Source organism: Buteo buteo, chromosome 4 (assembly GCF_964188355.1).
Source record: "Buteo buteo chromosome 4, bButBut1.hap1.1, whole genome shotgun sequence".
NCBI classification, from domain to species: domain Eukaryota; kingdom Metazoa; phylum Chordata; class Aves; order Accipitriformes; family Accipitridae; genus Buteo; species Buteo buteo.
Genome location: NC_134174.1, coordinates 53,573,690 through 53,597,820, shown reverse-complemented (window position 1 = coordinate 53,597,820; position 24,131 = coordinate 53,573,690). Strand labels below are relative to the sequence as shown.

Genomic DNA, 24,131 nt, shown 5'->3' with positions numbered 1-24,131 from the left:
AAACAAGGCCTGCTGTGGTCAGCCAGTAGGATAGCTGGGGATTAGCAACTCAGCAGTTGCTAGGTAGAGAGAAGCACATTGATACCTAGAGATGATGAACACAGGAAGTTCTAATGGGAAGGAGCTTCTAACTACCTGACTGATGAGGTGAGGTAGTTGCGAGGCATCCTGGGCTGTGGGTGCTTGAGGTGGGGTGGGTGTGTGATGAGATTCCTTGGGAGGACAAGGTGCTTTTTCTCAGGGAGTTTCCAGGTCCTTTTCCCAACATGAAGCACAAACTGCTTGTTCTCCAGACAGTGCTTGGGGGAACGTGCCTGTTGAGTTATTGCTGCCTGGTCAGAATTGAAGCCTTAGACTCATTTCAGTTACCCTGCAAAATACCTGATGAAAGATCTGAATGGTGTCAGTGGTCCACTAAAAGAGTAGAGACCCAGAGATAAAGCAGCTTTATTCTTGCAGCCTGCTCTTCTCTAAAAGATCCATAAAGCTGAAGAGGATCCCCCTGACAGCAGAGATAGCGGGCCTTCTTAGGAGACAAAAAGCAGGGTTCAGATTTGTCTGCCCCTCTTGGCAATAGCATACAGCCTGTGAGGATGTACAGGAAAATGTAATATTTGACAAGGTGGCAGCACCTTTTGTCACCTTAAACATAACCAGGTCACTGAAAACCTACAACCAAGACTAACTATGTATCTTCATCTCAAAGGGTACATCCACCTTTTCACATGGATCCATCACAGGTATCTGTCTCCCAAAACACACCTCGGGAGTGTATGTAGTAGTTTGCAACACAGGAGCTGGGAAGGGAATGGCTGCTTAGTGCTGGTGTCGGAGCCTGCTTCAGCACTGGCAGATAGATGTGCAGGCAGTAGGGAGGATCTGAACTCAGAAGAAGAAACGATTAAATTTGTGGTTATAGTCAATATAGTTCAGAATACCTGATTTAAGAATTCATGGCTTATGTTGTGAGATTTCATAAGTCATGGTGATGATTAAGATACTGGTAGCTCAATTAACATGAATATTCTGCTGAGGCAGCCCCCCTAGCATTGTAAGCACAGAGTTTGGTTCTCTCCTTTCATGTAAAGTTAAAAAAAAAAAAAAAAAGGGGGGGGGAAGAAAAAAAGGCTGTTGAACTCACGTGGGGTTACAGCATAACAAGGGAGAGAAACAAACCCTTCAGAAACAGGTGAGCAGTGAGGGCTGGACTAATTTGTAGATTGCCTTGCAGAAGCCTCTGTCCTGGACCAGACCCTGTGAGAAACAGGCATGAAGCAATGCCTAATTTTGAAAACTTAAGTTATAAGGTGGTGGATAACAGATGGGTAAAGGCAAGGGAGCACAGGGAAACAGTGTGGTATTGTTGGCCAAAGAGGTCTTACCACTTTGATTAGCTTGGTCCCAGTGAACGTTTTCTGGGTATTGTAGTGAAGGAAGCTTTATGGGAGGAACTGAAGGATAGTGAGGTGGCTTTGTGGGTTTTTAGGAGGAGCATGTCCCAGGTATAAGGGTAGAGAAAGTGGGGTTGTGCTTGCTTTGAACATTAAAAGATATCTGGCATCCTGTCCTGAGCAAAGCACTTCAAGTCTGAATGAGAGACCAAAGATGGGGTGAGGATGGGCTGTGACATGTACTGAAAACTGAGACACGCGATGGGACAGAGCATTAAATAGGAAGGTGTCACGAGCAAGTGGTCCCCTTGGCAGCAGCGCTCCAGATGGGTACGAGCAAGGCCAGAGGACACCTGTGCCAGAGAGCAGAAAGAAGAATCACATCAGCACTCTGGATGCAGAAAGGCTGAGGAAGTGACTGCTCCATTCACTTCTTATCCATTGCATCAGATTGCTGCTCTCATCAGCAGAGTATTGGTTCTGGCCTGGAGGACTGTCATGACCCACTCAGAAGAGGAGGGTGAGTTACTCAGATTGGCAAATCCCCAGCGGTGTGGACTAAGGTGAGACAACTCTCAAGGTCCATATACAAACGTTTATTAAGATTCCCACAGTGATTAATGGATGTCTTAAACGGGGTTTTCCAATAATTGGTTAGGTATATAACAGATTATGGCAAGCGGTAAGGTATGCCTTGCATTACTTAGCAATTCTAAGAGAAAAGAGAAACAGAGGGAGATCACCAGTCCTGGTTCAAGCATTGGTCCAGCCAACTGGGGTTCTCTGGTTCGTAAGAGTGCTCTTCCGCGGATCTCCCAGTGGCACCTACCTTCCCCCTTTGTTTGCCGTATCGGTACAACCCACCCTACTCCCACAGTGGCAGTTTTGTTTCAGGTTCTCTCCCAGCCCCCAAGGTGACATATAGCATGATTTGGGTTGAGACACAAGTGCTATAGTCACATATGTTTAGTGTGATCTCCATAATCTTCATTAACATATTCAGGAGTGTCAGCTTTAATATACATTTTGCAGATAATGAGGCAAAAGTTATTCATTGGACGTGATGGCCCCGAAAACAGAGAGCTAACAGGCTTCACTAGTTGCACCAGAGCAGAACCATCCTTTCTCCACAGGGCTCCCTCCTCCAGCCGCATCCTCTCCCATGTGCTATTCCTCCCACATGGGTCGAGTGCTTGCCTTACCAGTTCCTTGAGCACAAAGCCTGCATTATCCAGACTCCACATTATCCACGCTGTGACTACGGTTTCATTTCAAGGTACTTGTGAGTGTTTGAGACATTTCTTGGAAAGGCTCAGAGGGCCTCTGCGCCCCTCCCCCTTTACCTCTACCAAGCTTCATCTCTGGCCATTGTTCATGATTCCCTCAGGCTGCTTCTCTCAGTCTTTGTTTTGGAGAGTTACGAGTAGTCTCCTACAAGGACATAGCACAAGGGGTAGCTTTATTTACAAAAACAAGTGGATTTAGGATTTAATCAGACAAGCCAATAATAATTAACCAATGAGTTGGACATTGAACATTTCTCTGGTATTAATGGTAAGAAGGTGGTTCCCGAGCAGTTACTCATTGTATCATCCTTGACTTCTGAGCTATCTACTAACTCCTTGAACAATGAGACAGCAGAATCCTTGCAGTCAACCTACCGTCCCCTTTTACCTACTGCTCCCCAAGAGCACTCATGATAAAGCAAATCCAGTTCCAGCCTTAGAGTAGCACCATCCCCACCTGCCCCCACACCTCCACTTTCCTAAGCAGCAGCGTGATGATTTAGTGGCAGTCGCCTGCCTCAGGAATGGTCCTCTGGCTGTCTCAGATGTTGGGGATTGCCTTAGAATGAAGATTCAAAGTCTCTTTTGGGTTTTGTGGTCAGCCAGCTGCCATAACATGCAGACAACACAGAGGCATGGGAAAGGGGGAAGTAAAAAGAAGAGCTGGGAGAGTCTCCAGGCTCTGCAGGCCAGAGGAAGTTGGTAAAAGGAACCCAGATCCCGGAGACTCAGAAAGACCACTGCAGCGTGCAGTCAGCTCAGCTGCCAGATGCTGCAAGTTCCCAGGCCTGGACCACTGCTGGCGTCCTGGGCCTCCTTGCTGGGTGGCACATGAGAAAAAGGGTACTGTCTTCTTTGGCTTCTCAGCCTTTGCTGGACTTTTTGGCAGCATTCAGCAGGCTTGTTCTGGCAGGAGAGGTCTGTTGCACTAAAGTAGTGTCTTTAGTGGGTCCATAAGAGTTTGTCTCTGTTGGTGTGCACTGATGAAGGCTGTGGTTTCTGAGCAATGGCTGTGGTGTCCTGCAGTGACTCTGTGACAGCGGCTTCCCTGCATCTTCCCTTTGATCTCTTTCTTGGGTCTTCCTCTCCTCCCTTCCCCAGAGCCCATGCAGTTTCCAAAGCCCTTTTGGCCACTGCTTTGGTCTGTGGTGTTGTGCAATAGCACTAAGTTAACAATTAACTGTGTGTCATCAGGGATTTTGTCCCAACACCACTTGAGGGTGTGTGGGGACTTTTGTCCCAAGCGTCCACCCAGGACTCACAGCCAGGCAGAGCGAGGGGAAGGAGCTGTTGTCTCTTCTCCCCTGAGCCATGTCGGCAGCCCTGGAAGAGTTCTGTGGCTCCGTCTTTTGGGTGAGTGGCTGCATCACCTCCGTTGCCCGTTCTTGGGATAGGATGCTCAGTAGAAGGGGAGAGCAGTAGATCCCAAGGCTCGCAGCTTGTTCAGCCAGCGGGACTCAACTGCCAGTGGTCAGCAGAGGTTCTGGTATTTATCCAGGACTGCCATGGCACTGAGCGCTATGCGCTGCCTGCGTGGTATCCATGAAACAACAATTCAAATGACAGTTCCCTCAGTAAGCCCTGTCCTGTTTTAGCCCTGCAGCCCAGCTGGGAACACAGGACACCCTGCATGGACCTCTTGCGGGATGATTTGGGTCCAGCTGCTGCACCTGGCTTGGCTCCAGTAAGGGGTGGTTGTGGGGGAGGCCCTTCCACGTTCAGGCAGATAGATGGGTAGGGGGACGTCACCTGGGACCTTGGCTGAGTGCTGAAATGCTCAGCCAGGAAAGTAGGTGTTGAGGAGAGGGGTGCGATGGGGTGGAGCAGGGTGGGCAGGAGCCATAGGAGTGGTGGCTCTTGTGCCGTGAGCCAGGTGAGGGTCAGGCCATCCCAAGTGACTTGGCTGTCTGTCCTTGCTGCCCCCAGAACGCCTCCTACCTCACTCGTCCAGATGCCGACCTGCCCGTGTGCTTCCAGCAGACTGTGCTGGTCTGGGTCCCCCTTGGCTTCTTCTGGATTTTGGCTCCATGGCAGCTCCTGCCCATGTGCAAATCCAGAGCCAAGAAATCATCTGTGACCAAACTGTACATCATCAAACAGGTAGAGTGGGGCTGAGGGGGCACAGAGGGCAGGCTGGAGCAGCCTGGGGTGGAGGGGTGGTGGAAAGCCTCTGGCTGGAGTCAGGTGTGGGATGGAGAGATGAGAAATGTAGGAGAGAAGGAGCAATGGGCTAGGGCATCATCCAGGACAGAAGTGTAAAGGGGGGCCCGGGACGAGGCATATCTGGGACAGAGGGCATAACAGGGCTGGGATGCACTGGGAGGGGGGGCAGAGGTGTGTACGGGGGCTTCTCATCTTGTGGGCTGTTATCCTCCAAGCTTAAAATGATGGCAGTGCTCCTGTGGAAGTGCTGCAGCTTCACGGGGCCCTAGAAAGGTTTCCCAGGCCAGGTTTGAGTTGGAAAGGGTGTAACGGTGGATGCGACACTGTGCTTTTATGCCCAGCTGTGTTGTCTCCCAGTGGTTCCCGTGCGCACGATGGGCTGGGTCTCCCCTCACGGCTGCTCACCTCTCCCCGCAGGTGCTGGCTACCTTGCTGATGCTGACGGCAGTGGCGGAGTTGGCCCTGGCATTTGTAGAGGACACAGAGCAGGCCCCCCTGCCAGCTGTCCAGTACACAAACCCCAGCCTGTACATTGCCACCTGGGTAAGGGATCAGCTGGTAAATGTGCTGTGTCACCAGAGAGACAGGGTGTGAGACCATGAGGCCAAGCAGCAGAAAACTTCCCGTAGCAGAGATCAGCTGGAAGCTGCGTCCGCAAGGGAAGCGTAGCCTGGAGGATGGGTAGGGATGAGCCCTGAACATCTGTGGGTGGTGCACAAGGGTGATAGGTTGAGGGTGGGTGTCTGGTTGTACAGTGCTCCCTCCTTTTATCCTTAAAACTGGGATAGATACTATGCCTGTGTGCATAGCTGAGCTTTCTGGCAGAAGCCTCAGTAGCAGCAGTATGGGTTTCACAGGACTGATTGCACAGCATTAACATCGGACCATGGCTTGCTGCTCTGATGTCTCACAGCTTCCCATGGGTTGCGGCTCAGTTTTGTGTGGAGAGTCGAGAAGTGCGACAGGATACCCAGGCAGAGGAGAAAGCTGAGGACACAGGGGCTATTAGCTTGATGGAATATGTGCATGGAAGTTGCAGATATCTTGTACGAGACATGGGATATTCTAATAGTCTTTACAAAGCCATAACTCTCAGGAGCTACACTTAAAAGCAAAAGTAACACGCCAATTTGCTGTCCTTTGTATTTTGTCATGTCATTTAGTTTCACGTGCAGAGTTCATGTGAGATTGTAAGCCAAGGGGACTGCCCAGAGAGGCTGCACTGCTGGGTCTCTGATCTGGCTTTAATCCCAGGCCTGGAGGCAATATGCAGGAGACAGGGTGTGACTCCTCACAGCTGGGCATTATCTGAGAATCTGGGGTGAGAACAGCTAAAAAGAGAAATAGTGCCCTGCTGTAATGTCAGGGTGTCTTCAGACCTTGCTTTTCTTATGAGAAGCCTAATCTTATGTCTTTCTGAAATAAACCTTTGCCCTGTATGATTAACTCCAAAACTTATGTAGGGTTGGCAGCGACCTCAGGCAGTGGGAGCTCAGTGTCTTCAAGGCAGTGAATCCCAGCAGATCACACGTGCTGGTATCCCAGGATACATGCTCCAAAGGCACATTTAGAGCCCAGACTGAGTCCTGCAGCCCTACCTGAACCTCTGACTGATTTTCCTTTCCCCAGCTCCTGGTCCTGCTGATCCATGATGCACGACGCTTCTGCTTGCGCAGAGACTCGGGGATACTTTTCTGCTTCTGGACACTGTCCCTGCTCTGTGGGATATTGCCATTCCAGTCACTCCTCCGGAGAGCCCTGCAGGTTGGGTTTGGCAGGAAGCTCTGTGCTTCCCCATGGTCTTGTTCTGTCCCCAAAGAAAGTCCCTCCAGACTTCATCTCTTGACAAGTTCTCAGTGGTATCACTGAGGTCCCAGCTGCCCTAAGGACCCTGGGGAACCAGAAGAGACCTGAGAAGGAATTGCTGTTTGAATTCATCCTGTCTCTTTGGGGTGGCATAAGCTCTCCAGGACCAATCTATCCCCTTACAGACTTACGAGAGGAGGACAGGAAGAAGCAGGGAGGGGTAGTGAAGGGAAGCTGATCCAGGAGCCAGAGCAAGTTTTGCACTGCCCTCTTGGGCCCAGCCTTGTTTGCTATCCTGGGCATGGATCTTGTCTCTGAGTGCCAGGTGGCCTTGAGACAAGCCCCAGCAGTCACTCTGGGCTCTCCATTCCTGCAGGCACCAATCTCTGACGTGCCACGGTTTGTCCTTTTCTTCATCTCCTATGGGCTCCAGCTGCTGCTTTTTCTTGTCTCGGGCTTCTCAGACGTTGCCCCAGAAACAAAGGAAATCACGAAGAAGGTGCGAGGTCCCTGCGGGAGTGGGCTTGGGGTACCGCATCCTGGCTGGCGTTGTGCAGGGCAGGGTGGGCTCCATGCAGAGGCTCCTCCTGGCCCCTGTGGGAGGGAAGACCTTGGGGCTTCAGCAAGGGGCACAGTGAGAGCTGGAGCCTGCAGCCCGGGGCTTTGGCACGTATGTCCGAGGGGAGGCTGCTTCTGGCTGTGAAATGGGATTCCTGGGGCTGGAGCTGGCACAGTTTGAAACCTCAGGTTTCTTAATGGCTGGGGGTGCTGAGTCAACTCTTGTCAACACCACCTCTCAGCATCAATGATCTCTTGATACACGCTTTGCTTTGTGCCCTAGAACCCAGAGGTGACAGCCTCCTTCCTGAGCTCCATCACCTTTGAATGGTACACCAGGTAAGCAGGGCTCCGTGGGAGGTTGGGCTGGCAAACTGCAGGCATGCTTTAGGGCTGGCCCAGCCCTGTTTGGGGGAGCCTGCAGCACAGGCTGCTTGGAGTTAGTCGTGAGAGGCACTGCATTTGGTGCAGCCTGAGCTTGGGGCCAGGCTGGGTGTAAAGGCTCTGCATTTGCAGCAAGGACTCTCCAACAGGTATAGTACAGGAAACTTGCTAAGGAGAGATTTCTCTGCCCCACAGCATGGTTTTCAAGGGCTACCGCAAACCCTTGGAGATAGAGGATATCTGGGAATTGAAGGGTAAAGACAAGACGCAGGCTATTTATGCTGTTTTGGAGAAGAACATGAAGACTGCGGTGAGGAAGGCCCAAGCAGAACTGGAGAAACGTAAACGCAAGAAAAGACGCCGGGAAGGTGACCCAGACCATGGGAACAACGTGAGCAAGGCCCAGAGCCAAGACATCCTGGTGCTGGTAAATCCCTTCCTACTCCTGGCCTTGCGTGGGACTGAGAGATCCAGGTCCAGCCTTGGGGAGTAGGGTCACCTCATCTCCCTGCAGCCCCCTTTGCTGGGTTTTCCCCTCTGATTCTGCAGGGCCATGGGCAAGGATGGGGGAACCCGTGACAGGGTATTCCCTGTCCTCAGCAGATCCCCGTGTTTTGAGAGACGAAGAAAGTCTCCATCCTTCTGCCCTACAGAAGGACAGGAACGACCCTCAAGTCTGCAGTACAAGCAGCTCCCTTATCTCTGTCTTTCCCTACCCCAGATACCTCCCAGTAATGAGGTCAGAGTGAACATCTCTCTATGATCACCCCTGGCCTCAGATTCTTCCTGGGGTGCCTGATTTTTGGCCTGAGAGGTTCAGCCTGGTCTGGGGTTTGCAACAATTGTCTTTGGTACACAAGAGAGGTGTTAGTAATAGGGGTGTATGACATGAGCAGAGATCAGCGAGAGGGAATATGACAGGAGGTGAAGCTAAGGCTTCATTCATAACAATACCTGATCTGGGGTCTGTGGCACTGCCCTGCAAGCATCCTTCCAGGTGCAGGAAGCCCGTACAACCAGCTCCTTTACTTCTGTGTGGGCTTCCCTCTAGGAGGAAAAGCAGCCGAAGAGGAAGAAGAAGGGAGACAAAGGGGACTCTGGCCCTCGCAAGGATTTCCCCCGGGGCTGGTTGGTGAAAACCCTGTGCAAGACCTTCTGGAAGAACCTCCTGCTATCGGTGGCTTTCAAGCTGGTGCATGATGCACTTGTGTTCGTCAGCCCCCAGCTGCTGAAGTGAGTCCTTTCTCTCTGTCCCTGTCCATGCCCATGTCCATGTCCTGGCTTTGCACCCAGCCCCACCACTTCCCTATGTGCACTGCATCCAACCCCACCATCTCCATATGTGTACCTCTCCCAGCCCCACACCCTGGGGACTTTTTGTGCCCTCACCAAAGCTGTGAGAATGTGTTGGGTTACAGTTTAATGAAGAACTGATCTGAGCTGGCTGCCAGCTCTTATGGGTGATACCTTGCTCCCTGCTCCCTACATCCTTTGTTATGCAGTCCTGCTCCCTCCCTGGAGACAGTCCTGGCTCTTCTTTGGGGCCCTTCATGAGTCAGTCCAGCTCAGCCCAACAGGACCTGCCCAGTTTGTTTTGCAGAGCCACACAGTCTCTGTGGATGATCTGATATTAGTGACCCACTGCTGTATGTGAAATGCAGCATCCCTGGCAGAACAGGGACACTCAGCAGAACAGGGGTCCCCAGCTTGCTGAGCACCAAGCCAGCTGTCTGGGGCAGGGTCTCTGTCACCACTCTCGTGAGGATGCTCTTCCTGCATCGGTTTGGAGCATCCTGCTCAGGTCTGTCTCAGTAGGGTGGGGGTCTCATGGGCTTCTTTACCCTCCAGGCTGCTGATCGCCTTTGTGTCGGATGAGGAGTCCTTTGCCTGGCAAGGCTATCTGTATGCCATCCTGCTCTTCCTGACGGCACTGATCCAGTCCCTCTGCCTGCAGCAGTATTTCAGCTTGTGCTTCCAGCTTGGCATAAATGTGCGTGCCAGTCTCATTGCTGCCATCTACAAGAAGGTTGGTATGGCCCTGTCATCACCCCTGCTGGCTTTCTCCAAGCTGGGCTGGGGATACTGGCATCCATTGCCTATCCCATCAACCTGGAGTAAGTGGGGTATATGTCCTTTACTTCCCAGGAAGGCAATGGGGAGAGCTTGGCTTGTGGGACACTCACCCAGCACTGAGGACACTCTGGGTGCTAGTTCTGCCTGGGGACCTGGGTGCTGCAGTCATGTGTTTGACAGCTACCAGGGGCCGAGGGAGGTTTCTCTTCAGAGCAGTGCAACACCTAAGGCAGCCCTGCTAGGATTCCTGCATGGGGATGTGTTTCTTTGCCCCCAGCATCCAGTGGCTCCTGGTGTGCAGGCTGTGATGACAGCACCTGTGGCCAGCAGAGAGGCACCTGGAGCAAACCCAGGAGCAGTTTCAGCCTGGCCTGCTAATTCCCTGCTCTGTGCCCTGCTGCTGGCAGCCATGCTGCTCCCAGGCTGGCTTGCGGTGACTATGCTTTCTCTCTCCAGGCACTCACCATGTCCAGTGCCACCCGCAAGGAGTCCACGGTGGGAGAGACTGTGAATCTGATGTCGGCTGATGCCCAGAGGTTCATGGACACAGCCAACTTTGTTCACCAGCTGTGGTCATCCCCCCTGCAAATTATCCTGTCCATTGTCTTCCTCTGGAGAGAGCTGGGCCCCTCTGTTCTGGCTGGCATCGCAGTTATCGTGCTGCTCATCCCCATAAATGGGTTACTGGTTGCCAAGGCCAAAACCATCCAGGTCAGTGGTGGGTTCAAGATCCTCCCTGGCCTCCCACTCCTGAGGCCCACTGTTGCTCTCCTCACTCATTTTCCACACTCCCCTACTGTTCCCTGTTATGCTGCAGATCTTTCCCAGCCTAGGAAGTTCATCTGACTTGGGCTGGGCATGTCTCTAGCCTGAGCCGGGGGGTGATCAGCTGAGATGAGCAGGAGGCATGTGAGACCTGTTCTACCATCACAGCTGAACTTGAACAGTGCTCCGTGCTGCAGTCATGTGTTTGACAGCAGCCTTGAGGACTGAAAGCGAGATATTACCAGCCATAACATAAAGCTTTAGCTTCTACTTGACAACAGGGTGCTGTTTTTTCCCTGGTTGTCCAGAGCCCCAGGGAGCCAAGGTCCAGCTTTGTGGGATGGCTTCTCTGGGCTCCGGAGCCCACCCTTCCCTTCCCTGTTGCAGCCCGGATATATTTCCAAGGGTGAGTTGCCGTCTGGTTTATGTGACCTCTGGCTCTTCTGTTTGTAGGTGAGGAACATGAAGAACAAGGATGAACGCATGAAAATAATGAGTGAAATCCTCAATGGAATCAAGGTGAGAAGTGGAGTGGAGACCACCCCGGCAGCTCTTGCACCCCTCTTCTTGGTGCACTGTACCTGGAGGCAGCACACCTGTATAACCCTACAGCACCAGCATTATAGTCTAGCTTGGGGCCTCTGTGTGTGGGGTAGCCAAGCCTCAGTCTCTGCAGTTCCCTTGGCTTCCTCACCTTTTGAAAGGTTGGCTGGGAAGGAGCTCTGGATACCTGGACCAAGACTTGGGAGCCAAGAGAGGGTTTTCTGGGGGTTTCCTGGATGGCTGTGGTGGTGAGCAGGCTGCCATGGTGGCAGAGGGGCTGGCAGTGACCTGTAAGCTGAGGATGAGGGACTGGGAATGCTGTGGGGAAGTGCTATAAGCCATGGGGCAGGACAGGAGAGGGGAGATGCAGTGGCCAAGCAGGCTTCTGAGCAAGCCAGGAGCTGGTGACAGAGGTGCTGGCCACCAGTGAGCTGAATGTGGAGGTGGGCATTCCCATGAGGCCAGCACCCGCTCACCTTGCTCATCTCACAGATCCTGAAGCTTTTTGCCTGGGAGCCCTCATTTGAGAAGCGAGTCAATGAGGTCCGGGCACGTGAGCTCAAGGACTTGGTGAACTTCAGTTACCTGCAGTCAGTCTCTATCTTCCTGTTCACGTGTGCCCCCCTCCTGGTGAGTGCCAACAGGGCTGGGGAGGGCTGTGTCCGTGGGGATGGGAAAGACTGGGAACCTCAGCTGGAGTGCTCCTGCAGTGAGGAAGGGGCTGGCTGACAGATGCAAAGTATGGTCCCGGCTGCTGGCAGGAGAGCTGTGGTAGAAAGGGGTCCCATCAGAGTGGTGAGATGGAGCCCAATGGAGAAAGAAAGCAGGAGGGAAACAGGTCCCCAGCAGGAAGGCACTGCTGAGGCCTTAGGGGAGCATGAGAGTCTGGGCTGCACACAACCACACTGATGGTGGCTTTTTCTGCCATCTGTCCTAGGTCTCCTTGGCCAGCTTTGCTGTTTACGTGCTGGTGGATGAGAACAACATCCTGGATGCACAGAAAGCCTTTACTGCCATCTCCCTTTTCAACGTGCTGCGCTTCCCCATGGCCATGCTGCCCTTGGTCCTTTCTTCCTTGGTGCAGGTCAGCCTTAAAAAAGGACAGAGAGTGCAGGGGGATCTTATGATACCTCTGCCCAAACCAACACATGAGGCTCAGGCGTGTGATGGAGCTGGGCCTCGGACACCTGGGGGTCAGTGCGTGGGACTCTGGGGTCAGACGGGACCCCCATATGTGACACAGGCTTGGGGCTCAGGGGTTGGGGCTGGTGCTTGGGTGGGGGCTGTGTCTGGGGTGTTCTGCTTACAGGGCTCCTGCCAGCCTGCCCAGCTACGCCCCGTGCCCACATGCCATCCTCTTTCTGCTATGGCAGACCAATGTGTCGACTGCGAGGCTGGAGCGCTACCTGGGCAGAGAAGACCTGGACACCTCGGCTATCCATCACAACCCCATTGCAGGCAGGTGAACCTCCAGGTGAACCTCCAGGTTACTCCCTGTGGGTCACAGGCTGGCCCAACCCTGGGCTTTCCCAGCCCTGAGGGATGGCTTTCTGCTGACAGGCAGCGCTGTGCGTTTCTCAGAGGCCACCTTTGCCTGGGAGCAGGACGGCAATGCTGCGATAAGAGAGTGAGTGCTCTGCGCCATGTTGAGGGCAGATGGGTGGGGAGAGGGAGCCTTTCTATGTTGTTAGCTGGGGATGGCAATCGCCTCTCACAGCGCTGCTAGAAGCGAGTGCCCCAGAGATGCTACTCTGTGCTGGTCCCACGCAGGAGCCGGCGGGTGACCTGGCAGTGCTGCTTCCTCAGCCCTCATGTCTTTGCAGTGTCACCCTGGACATCGCACCTGGGAGCCTGGTGGCCGTGGTGGGGGCTGTGGGCTCAGGCAAATCTTCGCTGGTGTCAGCCATGCTCGGGGAGATGGAGAATATCAAGGGACACATCAACATCCAGGTGAGAGGAGCCAGCTGGTGCAGGGGGCTGTGGGGCTGCTTGGGAGCTCAATGGGGAGGCATCAGGGCAGGACTGTTCCCGGAGCGGTGGCTCAGGGCAAGGACAGGCTGCAGGAGGTGGCGGTCCTCAGGCTGATGCTCTGACGAGGTAGCTGTTCTTGGGTCTCTCTTTCCAGGGCTCCCTGGCCTATGTACCCCAGCAGCCCTGGATCCAGAATGCCACACTGAAAGACAACATCCTTTTTGGGTCAGAACTGGATGAAGCCAGGTATCAGCAGGTCATCGAGGCCTGCGCCCTCCTTCCAGACCTGGAACTGCTGCCTGCGGGTGACCAGACAGAGATTGGAGAGAAGGTATCAGCCTCGGGCGCTGTGGGTTTCCCATAGCACCTGCAGCGGAGGACAGAGCTGTTGCCCTGTGCCTGCCCTGTGCTCAGAGAGGTCCCTTCCCTTCCAGGGCATTAACCTGAGCGGGGGCCAGAAGCAGCGAGTCAGCCTGGCCCGGGCACTGTACAGCAACGCAGACATCTACGTCCTGGATGACCCCCTGTCTGCCGTGGATGCTCATGTCGGCAAGTACCTCTTCGAGCATGTGCTGGGGCCAAAAGGGCTGCTGCAAAAGAAGGTGAGCACCCCTGCCCTCCTCCCCACCTCCTGGCCAGGCAGGAATGGCACTGGCATGGTGTTGGCCATCCATGGAAAGCTGAGGTTGCTTGCTTGGGACAGAGAGGGGTCCTGTGGCTTTCACGTGGGGCTGCAGCAGGCAGGAGAGGCCTCACGGGTCCCCAGAGGGGTGCCCCGTGTCCCTGTAGCCAGGCAGTGATAAGAAGAGAGGTCCCCAGGTAGGGGATGGAGACCCTGCAGGCCCATGGCTGGGGGGCAAGGGGTGCTCTGATGCTCACTACCCTGCAACCACTTTGTTGCAGACACGGATCTTGGTGACGCACAGTATCAGTTTCCTGCCCCAGGTCGATAACATCGTGGTGCTGGTGGCAGGAGCAGTGTCTGAGCACGGCTCCTACAGCACCCTGCTTGCAAACAGGGGGGCCTTTGCCCAGTTCCTGAACTTGTACGGCAGCCAGGAGGAGGATGCTTCAGAGAGGAATACCACAGGTACTGGGAACACAACAGGGCTGCAGCAGTTAGAGGGGCCACGCATATGTCTTGGGGTTGTGAAAACCCCAGGACCTGATCCGTCAGTCTGACCTGGTTCTATCCAGCCCAGGCCCCAGCGGTGGCTGCTGTGAATCCTTCCCAGCTTCTGGCAATCAGTAGCACAAGCACTTTCTGCCTAAGATTTGCATCCAGACATGGTGTTGAACAGCCAGTGAAGGACCTGCCTAATTTTTTCACTCTTTTTAGTTCATTTATGGGTCCCATAATCTTATGTGGCAACAGGCTCCATACCTTAGTGATGCTGGGGTGAGAAGGATCTTTGGTTTATTCTAAACGTGCTGTTGGATAACATTTCATCTTTATCATGTCCCCCAGTGCTGCAGGGAGGAGTGGTGTCAGGTCGGGTGGATGCTCACCCTGCTGGGGCGCAGCCCAGTTGTCCAGCCAAAGCCTGGCTATTCCCAGTTCATCCCCACAGGACCCATCTCCACCTGCTCAAAGAGATGCTCCTGAACTGGAGTGACATGACCTACCAGATCTTGCACCTACTAAACTAGCACAAATCTCTGCTCGATGTCCCACCAGTGGCACTGGGATAAGTCAGCAGCAGGCACTGCCTCCATGAAGGCCTTTAGCCTTAAGTCCCCTGTCAGTTCTCTCTCCAGCACAACAGATTTCTTCCTCCTGCTGTACTGGGCTTGCAGCAGGGTTGGAGAAGGTGTGACGTGTGGTGGTAGGACACAGCCTGGGCCTGGGGTGCGGAGCGGAGCTGCATGCAGCAGAGGTGTGGTGCATGGGATCTGCTCTCTCCTCAGTGCCTGACCCTACCTTCCCTCATCCCTGTGCTTGTAGCTGTTGCTTTAGCTGGGGATGAAGAGCAGGGTGATGAAGACATTGAGCCTTGTGTGGAGGAGGGTCCTGATGATGTGGTGACCATGACCCTGAAGCGCGACGCCAGCATCCGTCAGAGAGAGTTCAGTCGCAGGTGGGAACTCGACCTGAGCTCTCAGCTCCCTCCCCTGGCCCCTGCATTGCTCCTTAGGGGAGAGGGTTCCTGCAGAGAAGGGGCTGGGAGCCTCCCTGCTTGCTCCTACCACCAGCTGGACTGGGTCAGGAGCGTCTGATCTTGCCTTTACTTACATTAGTGAGCCACAGCCTTACTCTGTAGTCTTCCTTGAATCTCCTGCTGCTGGCTGGTCCTGCTTTTGGGGGTAAGGGCTATGATTTCAGAGCTGCAAATGCCTAGGGCTTCCACAAGGCTCATTCAAAGCTGCCCCAGTTAGGACATTATTTCCCAGAGGGCTCCAGCACTGGAGTCCCAATGCACCATGGGCATGGACCCCTAGGAGAGTAGGACCCATCCAGCACCCTGTGACTATGGTGCCCATCACCTCCCTGCAGCCTTAGTAAAAGCAGCACCAATTCCTGGAAGAAGGCCCAGGAGGAGCCCCCCAAGAAGCTGAAAGGCCAGCAACTGATTGAGAAAGAAGCTGTGGAAACCGGCAAGGTGAGGAGGATGGATGGATGAAGCACTGTGCTGCCCTGGCTCAGTGCTACAAGACCCTGACTGTGGCTCATAGAAGCCGGTGCTGGCTGGCTGTGGCTCCATTGCAGCCAAGAGACACTGAAGGAGACAGCGCTGCCTGGGACTGGTGGGCAAGGTGGTGGAGGGGAGCTCTGTGGGTAGCAAGGCTGAGTCCCAGGGCTGTGCTGGGTGTCACTGGCCACCGTTTGCTGGGCAGCGGTGATGGGCTGAATTGGTCCACAGGTGAAGTTCTCCATGTACCTGCGGTACCTGCATGCCGTTGGCTTGTGGTATTCTTTCTGGGTTGCCATGGGCTACGTTGGACAGTACGTCGCCTTCGTGGGGACTAACCTGTGGCTCAGCGCCTGGACTGACGATGCGCAGCACTACCTGAACCAGACCTATCCCACAGAGCAGCGGGACCTGCGGATCGGTGTCTTTGGGGCACTGGGGGTGTCACAAGGCGAGTATGGGAGCACAGGGGATCCTGCTCACCTCAGCTGCGGGGTCCAGAAGGGATATGGCTTGCAAGGCCTGCAGCCAGCAGTGCAGCAAGGAGCAGGGGACCCACCATTGTGTTAATTTGCCGGCTGCTGCCTTCCTTCCAGCTCCTGGCAGATCTGGGGACAGAGAGCAGTCTGAAGCCAGCATAAATTGCCCCAAGAAGTCTGTGTTGCCCCCTTAGGTTGAAGATCACTGTCCTTAATCAGTTTGGAGATAGTGCAAGGGCCCAAGGGTTTCCAAAAGGGTTAGCGTTCTTCCCCTGTGGTGGGATGCAGTTACCGGGGCCTTCCAAGAAGATGGGATGCAGGACTGTCACAGCGGCTTGCTACAGAGCTGCTGGTTTGGAGCTGCTTCATGTGTCTCTTGAGCCGAAGGGTGCCTGGGGCCAGTATCACACACGAGCTGGTGATGACCGCCCTGTGCTTTCCTTGCAGCTCTCTTCCTGCTCTTTGCAATCATCCTGTCTGCTCGTGGTGCCATGCGAGCCTCCCGGGTTATGCATCAGCAACTGCTCAGCAACATCCTGCGTGCGCCCATGAGCTTTTTTGACACGACCCCGACTGGCCGCATTGTGAATAGGTTTGCCAAGGTAAGAGAACAGCCCCAGTATGGAGGAGGTGCTTGTTCCAGCAGGTCTGGAGAGTGTTGCACGGTGACATAACCCTGTTGCTGTTCAGCACTGCACAGATGAGCCCAGACCAGGGCCTGGAAGGGACCAGAAGGGCATAGTGGATGCGAGGCCGACTGTGAGGCAAACCGCCTCCTGGGCTATACTGGGAGGAGAGTGGCCAGCAAATCACAGGAAGTTATCATCTCCTCTGCTCAGTGCTAGGGAGGCCACACCTGGATGCTGTGTCCTGTTTTGGGGTCACCTGGTCAAGAGGGATGTGGAGAAACTGAAGAGGGTCCAGAGTAGATTACCAAGAGAGGTAGGAGCCTAGAGCTCATGTCCCGTAACGAGTTGTCCTTCTGGTTATGGACTCTCGGCAAAATATACAGTCTTTGCTATGTAAATGAAGCTCATAAAACAAAGAGAAAATGAGAAAGGAGGGAGAATACAGACAGGGAGTTTCAAGTGTGCTGCCACTCCACTTCTTCCTTTGGTGCCACCTCTTGATTTTGGGGAATAAAAATCTCTCTTGAGATCAAGCCTACGGGCCTGCTGGGTTTACTCTGAGATGAGGGAGTATGTGGTGCCCAGCTAGGAGACAGATGATGACCAGCTGGAGACCTGAGTGCACCTGTGTGGACCTGGAGTCAGCCCTGTCCCTCTTTCCGCCTCAATTTCTGCTCCTGCATCCTGGGTCCAGACGAAGATGCAGTTCCCAAAGCTGGTCTGTGCAACAGGGGAATATTAGAGAAAGCTTCTCTTTTAAATCAGCTGTTCCCAAGCTGAGCTGTGGCCCTAAATGGGGTTGCGACCCTAACACCAATCCAGTGTCATCCAATATTTTTGCAAGTGTCTGGCACTGTGTTACCACGTGAATGTTTAGGAACCCTGTATGTGTGGGGCCTTTGGGTTTCTCCCTCTTTCTGGGGTCACCGACTGCTTCTCCACACTTCTATGTATGCTCCAGGACATCTTCACGATAGATGAGACCATTCCCATGTCCTTCCGCAGCTGGCTCTCCTGTTTCATGGCCATCATTAGCACATTACTCATGATCTCCCTGGCCACCCCATTCTTTGCTCTCGTTATCATTCCCTTGAGCATCTTCTACTATTTTGTGCTGGTGAGTAACCGTGGCTTGAGAGAAGCTTCTGCCCTGCTTGGAGCAGTATCTTTGCTGCTGCTGGACTTTATGTTGGTAACCAAGCTGTGTCCCTCATTTCAGCGCTTCTATGTCTCCACATCACGCCAGCTAAGGCGTCTGGACTCTGTAACTAGGTCTCCCATCTACTCCCACTTTGGCGAGACAGTGTCAGGGCTTTCTGTTATCCGCGCCTTTGGACACCAAGAACGATTCCTGCAGCAGAATGAGAGCACCATGGACATCAATCAGAAAAGTGTTTACTCCTGGATAGTCTCAAATAGGTGAGTTTTATTCCTTATGTCACAGCACAGCCTGCAGCACCTCTGCCCAGCAGCTTCTGGGTCCCTGAGATGCTGCAGTTCTCCCTCTTGATCTCAGGACTGAGAGTCTGTGTAGGAACTGGGGGAGCTTGGGATAGGGACACCATCTGTGGGAAGGAGACGTTTTAGGGTGATTTTGAAAGCCAGAGTGTGGCCCCCTAGAAATGTGCAGAGCCTGGGCAGAGTGAGCTGCGCTGTCAAGGACTGAGATGCTCTTGGTGGGTTCTGGGAAGAGGCCAATGCTCCAGGCCAGGTGGGAGTGCGATGGGGACAGTATCTGGTGTTGACGTGTTATGGGGTAGATACTTAGGGTGTGTGAGGGTTGTACAGTTGGGGCTCCTCTGATACATGGCATTACCAGCACGGGAGGTTGTGTGTGAGACAGAGGGGCTGACAGATAAAATGAACCTGCTTGCAGAATTGGCTACAAATCACATGCTGTGCAGGTGCAGGTACCCTGTGTACAGTGCTTAGCGCTGGGTGTGCAGGGATGCTGGTGGGGTGCTTGTCTCACTGGTGGGCCCTGTGTTGGGCACAGGCAGATGCCTCTCCCATCACCCCTCAGCCGTGCTCTCCCGGTGCAGGTGGCTGGCCATCCGTCTGGAGTTCGTTGGGAGCCTGGTGGTCTTCTTCTCTGCGCTTCTAGCTGTGATTTCAAAGGGCACTTTGGAGGGCGGCATCGTGGGTCTTTCTGTCTCCTCTGCCCTCAATGTGAGTCAATGAAAGCTTTTTCTTATTCCAGGGCAGGGCTGTTTCTGGAAGCAACACCCTGATGGCTCTGGGCTGGCTGGAGGATGCTGCCTTGCCTCCAGCTCTGATCCATAGAAAGGGGATTAGCTGGGGTGTCCTATCACCTGGGGGGCTGGTATGGAGCCAGGGGAGCACACATCCCAGTGTGAGGGGGATGCTTGCTGCCATGGGGAGGAGCACATTCCCACTGTGGATCAGAGATGCTGTAGCAAAGCTTTTGAAGGGCTGGGGAGTGGAGAGTTAGGGGCCAGGCCAGGGATGCTCATGTCCAGGCTGAGTCCCTGAGCTGAGATGGGAGGTGGCTGTTCCTGGGTCCCACTGAGCTCTGCATCCTCTGGCTCTGCCACACAGGTGACCCAGACACTGAACTGGCTGGTGCGAACGTCTTCAGAGCTGGAGACAAACATTGTGGCTGTGGAGCGGGTACATGAGTACACAAAGGTGAAGAACGAGGTGAGGAGACCAGGGTCCAGGCAAACACCTGCTGCACAGCTTGGTGCTAGCCAGCATCGCAGGGTGCAACCCCTCCTAATGCTTCTCTGCCCCCAGGCTCCGTGGGTGACAGAAAAGCGTCCACCCCATGGCTGGCCCAGCAAAGGCGAGATCCAGTTTGTTGACTACAAAGTTCGTTACCGACCTGAACTGGAGCTGGTTCTTCAGGGAATCACCTGCAATATTGGGAGCACTGAGAAGGTGAGGACTGTCTGCCCTCACTCCACCCTTTCTGTAGTGACATGTTCTTGAAGTTGTTTCTGTCCTCTTAGCTTCGGTCTGTGGTCTGGGGAGGGATGGTGATGGGACATGGCTCCTGGGGACTTGAGCTGTGGGGCGGGGACCAAAGGAGACCATCTGGGAGATAGTGATTGCAGATGCAGGGCAGGAAGGCCCACCAGACCAAGACGGAGAGCATCTGCCCTGTTTTCTTCAACCCTGTCAGCTGGTCTAAATAGCTGGTTCCACAGGTTGGGGTTGTGGGCCGGACTGGGGCTGGAAAATCCTCCCTCACCAACTGCCTCTTCCGGGTGCTGGAGGCCGCTGGAGGGACGATCATCATCGACGAGGTGGATATAGCAACGATCGGCCTCCATGACCTGCGCAAGAACCTCACCATCATCCCTCAGGTGAGCTGACCCCACCTCCCCACTGCTGCACATCCTCCCCAGGCTCTGTTCCCTGGGTGCCGCCTTGCCCTTGGCGCATCCCTGGGTGCCGCGGAGAGCCCAATGTCCCGTGGGCATGCCATCGCCACCTCCCCTGCCCAGCTGCAGGCAGCAGGGCGGGCAGGCTGTGGCCAAACTCAGGGGCCTGGAGCAGCTACAGCAGCTACATTCAGCCCTGCTGAATGGCTGTAGTGTGGCTGAAGATGGTGCTGTCCCTGGCAGGACCCCGTGCTCTTTTCTGGCACCCTGCGGATGAACCTGGACCCCTTTGACCAGTACACGGACGAGGAGGTCTGGAAGGCCCTTGAGCTGGCCCACCTGAAGACATATGTGCAAGACCTTCCCGAGGGGCTGCTGCATCTTGTGAGCGAGGCGGGGGAGAACCTGAGGTGAGCAGAGGAGCGGAGGCATGCCCAGCACCACCCCCTTCCCCTGGTCCCAGGGGCCAGCCTGGAACAGCAGACTGCAGCAGAGCGGCTGTCCAGCGACAAGGCCACAGAAGCTTCTGGGAGTAAGCGTGGGAGAAAAAGGTCCAAGAGTCAAGGCTGCCAGGGAGCCAGCGTGAGCCAACCCTTCCATGGTGGCCCAGAGAGCAAGATGCTGAGGGACGTGGTGCTCAGGGTGGCAGATGATCAGCTGGGAGAACGCCAGGGAGGGCTGGGCAGGCATGGTGTTGGGGTCAGGGCAGCGTGTGGCAGTAGGCTTGCAGAAGCTCTGCTGGTGTCTGCCTAGTAACTCAAGTTCCCTACCTCATCCCAGTGTTGGGCAGAGGCAGCTGGTGTGCCTGGCCCGGGCCCTCCTTCGCAAAGCCAAGATCCTCATCCTGGATGAAGCGACAGCAGCCGTAGATCTGGAAACTGATCATTTAATCCAGACAACGATCCGGAGCGAGTTTGCTGACTGCACTGTCCTTACTATTGCCCACCGCCTCCATACCATCATGGACAGCAACAGGTACCATGGGGCAGTACTGTGGGGCAAGGGGAATGGGGATTGGGACTCCTAGGATGGGGCGAGAAGTGGCCAGCAGCAGAAACAAGGATGCAGAGAAGGGCAGGGGTGGATGCAGTTCCCGGGACAGCACTATATGGAGGTTCTAGGAGAGAACAGAGGGATGGGAAGGATGGCCATGCAGCAGTTACTCCTTTGTGCGGAGAAACATTTTTGGGCATCCTTCTTTACAGCAACAGGCTATAGAAGCGTTGTTGACATCTTACGTGTGTTACCCCATCAGCACTGGGAGGAGAGCTGTGCCCTCACCTCTGCGCTGAGAGGAGGTGAACCACATAACGTGGCTGTAGGAGGAGTGAGGGTCGGTGGGGCTGTAGTGCTGGTGCAAGCAGTGCTATCAGCTCGGATCCTGGGAGCTCAGGCTTTCTTGTTCCCTGCCGCCAGGGTGATGGTGCTGCAGGCTGGGAGGATTGTGGAATACGACAGCCCTGAGGAGCTGCTCAAGAAGCACGGTGCCTTCTCCGCAATGGCAAAGGACGCTGGCATCACGAATATAGAAAGCACTGTGCTGTAGGTGGAACAGAGCAGTGTGCGGGTGTGTGCGTTGGCAGCTCCCTCCCGCTGGCACTCACCAAGCAGGCAGCAGCTTCTCCCTGCTGCCAGGCTGCCCAGGAATTTCTCTCTGCAGCTGAGAAGCAGAGAGAGTGGCTTAGCTGGCCGGGACAGAGGATCTGGACTTGAGCTGTTAACCTTGCTACCCCACCCTGCTTGCTGTGCGCGTAAGGGTCTGGAGCTGCATAATTTATAGAGGGGAAAAGTCTGCCATGGGAGACCATGACCCCCATGGGGGTCTTAGTTTTTGTACTTCACCATGCCAGGGGAACCTAGCTCAGATATGCTTTAGCACTATGGAATGAAATTTACAGTTTAATCTAAGAGTGTTATAAACTTTTGTAACTGTTTCTAGTATTCCAACTGAAAGTCTGACTTTAAGGCATGCTAAATAAGACTCAGTTTAGCTTCAAACCTGGCTAGTGTTTGAGGGAAGATGGTAACAGAAGTTATCCAGACACACATGGGTGGGGAGACCAAACTGAGTTGCACAGTGGTACCCAGGCATGAACACTACTTGCCAGCAGTGGAGGTGGGGAAGCCAGGGCCTGCCTGCCTTCCCTATGGCTACAGCTCCCTTTGACTGTAGTGCCAACAAATGAGGCAGTCCCTGGGGCTATCATAACCACTAGTGGGGCAGATTTTGGGCTGCGGCTCCAGACTACAAACCTGACTGTGGTGGAGATAAGCTGGAGAGGTGCGGGCACATGTGCATGCCATACCGACATGCACAAAATCTGGTGGTTACTGTTGACAAACTCTTGGCCCTTCTTTGCTTTTGGGCATGGAAGCCAGAAGCTATAGCACTGACATCGGCTGTTGGCACACAGGGAGCCTGTGCCTATGTGCATGCTGCCTACCCACTTACAGCAGGGCAAACCCCTTCACCCTTGCTGATGGCAGGAGGGACACAAGCCACCCACAGCCTCAGCCAAGTCATGTAACACACAGCAGGGGAGAGGGAAGTGCAATCACTTCATCTTAATGAAGAACTTCCCTGTGAGGGTTTTGTAGTGTTTGAGCTGCAGCTAGCACAAACACCAAGGCAGAAGCATTCTGAACCCCACTGAAAGGATAATGTTCTTCCTAGCCCTGCAGGGTCTCCATGAAGCCTGTGGGCTTTGCCCTCCTAGCCCAGCACTCGCCAGGCACTCCTCCCAGCTCTCCTGACACTTGCACAAGCCCCTCCTATACACAAGGGCAAATCTTTATTTACAGAGCAGCAGTACAGGGGATACAAATATTGTCCCAAGAGAAGGGAGCTTCCCTCTTTCAGGACATGGCAGCAGCAGGTAAGACACACCACCCTGGCAAAGGGCACCACATCCCTTCTGGGGAGGGTCTTAACCTCCCAGAACATCAGCACCATCTCCAGTGCCCTGCAGGAAAGCGCAGGTGAGGCAGTCCTGGTCAGAGCCCCCCAAAAAATCAGGCTGGAGGACAGCCTGTGCTTTGCCTTCTGCCCTGCCCCAGTCCAGAGCAGCCAGGTGGGCATGGCAGATACCTGGAAGATAAGAACCTGATGGCTGCTGCTAGCAGCAGAGCTTGGAGAGGCCAGAGCCCCTGGGAGATCCAGCATGGGGATGAAGCACCCGCTAGGGACCCTGCCGTGGGGTCTTTCAGAGGCTGGGCTCATCCCAGCCCTGGAGCTCAGCTACTCTCAGGGGACCTCAGAGCTGCTTCCCCAGGCAATGTGTAGATATCCCACCCTGAGGTCCTGCATAGACAGATGAGACCAGACTCCTGCTGCTGCTGCTGAGAAGGCACAGGGAGCACATTCACAGGGCCTGGGTTGCTTTTCACACTACTTGGCTAAAGATGGACTCCAGAAACTCAGCGTTAGCCTTCCACAATTTAAACTCACAGCAGCTCCTCAGCCTTGGTTGAGCCTTACCCTCCAGGGCCATGGCCCCAAGCTTTGCTCCCCTGCTCCTGGCTGGACACAGGAGGCTCAAACAGCCCAGGTGAACTCATCCCTGCCCTCACACAAGCTGCTCCTGCCTGCCCTGCCAGCCCACCCTTTTTCCTCCCCAGAAGGGGAGGTAGCAGCCAGTGTGGTGGGGCCCAAGAGCACTGCAGGGCTGCGAGGGACGCAGCCTCAGGGCAAGCAGTGGGGGCTGCAGGGCTGGTCAGCCTCCCTGAGGCCACTGGCAGTGCTGGCAGGAACAAGGCACAGGGTGCAGGCTTCTGCCTGCCACCTCACGTGTACTCTGTCTTCCGGATGTAACTGGAGGGCACATAGCCCTGCTTCCCGTGCGCCTCGGCCAGCCACCACTCCCGATTGCCCGTGATGTCCTCAAACTGCAGGATCCTGAGTCTCTGGTTAGCTGACACACTCAGCTCGTTGGCGTTGCGGCCTTTGAAAGTGTAGAGAGCGTAATAGACCTGCCAGGCAGAAGGAGAGTGTCAGGTGGATGGTCACGCCACACAGCCTTGCTGTCGCATTGCATCGGATGTGTGGGCTTTTGCTCCTCTCCCCAAACAGTAACAGCCTGAGCCCCATCCTGACCTCTGCCAGAGAT

The 24,131-nt window shown here is 54.6% G+C and overlaps 2 protein-coding genes across 15 annotated transcripts in view; one reads left to right on the top strand and one right to left on the bottom strand.

Annotated features, from left to right (window-relative positions):
• The first annotated feature begins 258 nt into the window (after window positions 1-258).
• ABCC2 (ATP binding cassette subfamily C member 2) lies at window positions 259-21,895 on the top strand. Of its 8 annotated transcripts, XM_075026152.1 has the most exons (34): window positions 260-1,954; window positions 2,525-2,667; window positions 3,872-4,030; window positions 4,604-4,777; window positions 5,258-5,383; window positions 6,470-6,604; window positions 7,023-7,145; window positions 7,488-7,543; window positions 7,784-8,015; window positions 8,640-8,821; window positions 9,437-9,614; window positions 10,118-10,372; window positions 10,880-10,945; window positions 11,462-11,599; window positions 11,907-12,053; window positions 12,343-12,431; window positions 12,534-12,596; window positions 12,793-12,919; window positions 13,095-13,271; window positions 13,375-13,542; window positions 13,844-14,030; window positions 14,886-15,018; window positions 15,435-15,540; window positions 15,802-16,021; window positions 16,497-16,651; window positions 17,640-17,795; window positions 17,898-18,097; window positions 18,721-18,847; window positions 19,238-19,339; window positions 19,436-19,579; window positions 19,849-20,007; window positions 20,269-20,435; window positions 20,806-21,000; window positions 21,442-21,894. In XM_075026152.1, the coding sequence occupies exons 3-34, from the start codon at window positions 3,989-3,991 to the stop codon at window positions 21,569-21,571; spliced, it is 4,659 nt and encodes a 1,552-aa protein (XP_074882253.1). In that variant the 5' UTR covers window positions 260-1,954; window positions 2,525-2,667; window positions 3,872-3,988; the 3' UTR covers window positions 21,572-21,894. The 8 variants fall into 8 exon arrangements, with proteins under 8 accessions (XP_074882255.1, XP_074882258.1, XP_074882253.1 ...); XM_075026154.1 differs by having other exon boundaries at window positions 259-1,954; window positions 2,525-4,030; window positions 8,643-8,821; window positions 21,442-21,895; XM_075026153.1 differs by having other exon boundaries at window positions 260-1,911; window positions 2,525-4,030.
• Window positions 21,896-21,905: 10 nt separating this feature from the next.
• Window positions 21,906-24,131, bottom strand: part of DNMBP (dynamin binding protein) — a 41,229-nt gene continuing 39,003 nt past the window's right edge. For all 7 annotated transcript variants that reach the window (XM_075026159.1, XM_075026162.1, XM_075026164.1 and 4 more), the window contains one exon: window positions 21,906-23,994. In XM_075026159.1, coding sequence (XP_074882260.1) covers window positions 23,809-23,994 — 186 coding nt within the window. In that variant the 3' untranslated portion in view covers window positions 21,906-23,808. The remainder of the gene's footprint in view (window positions 23,995-24,131) is intronic.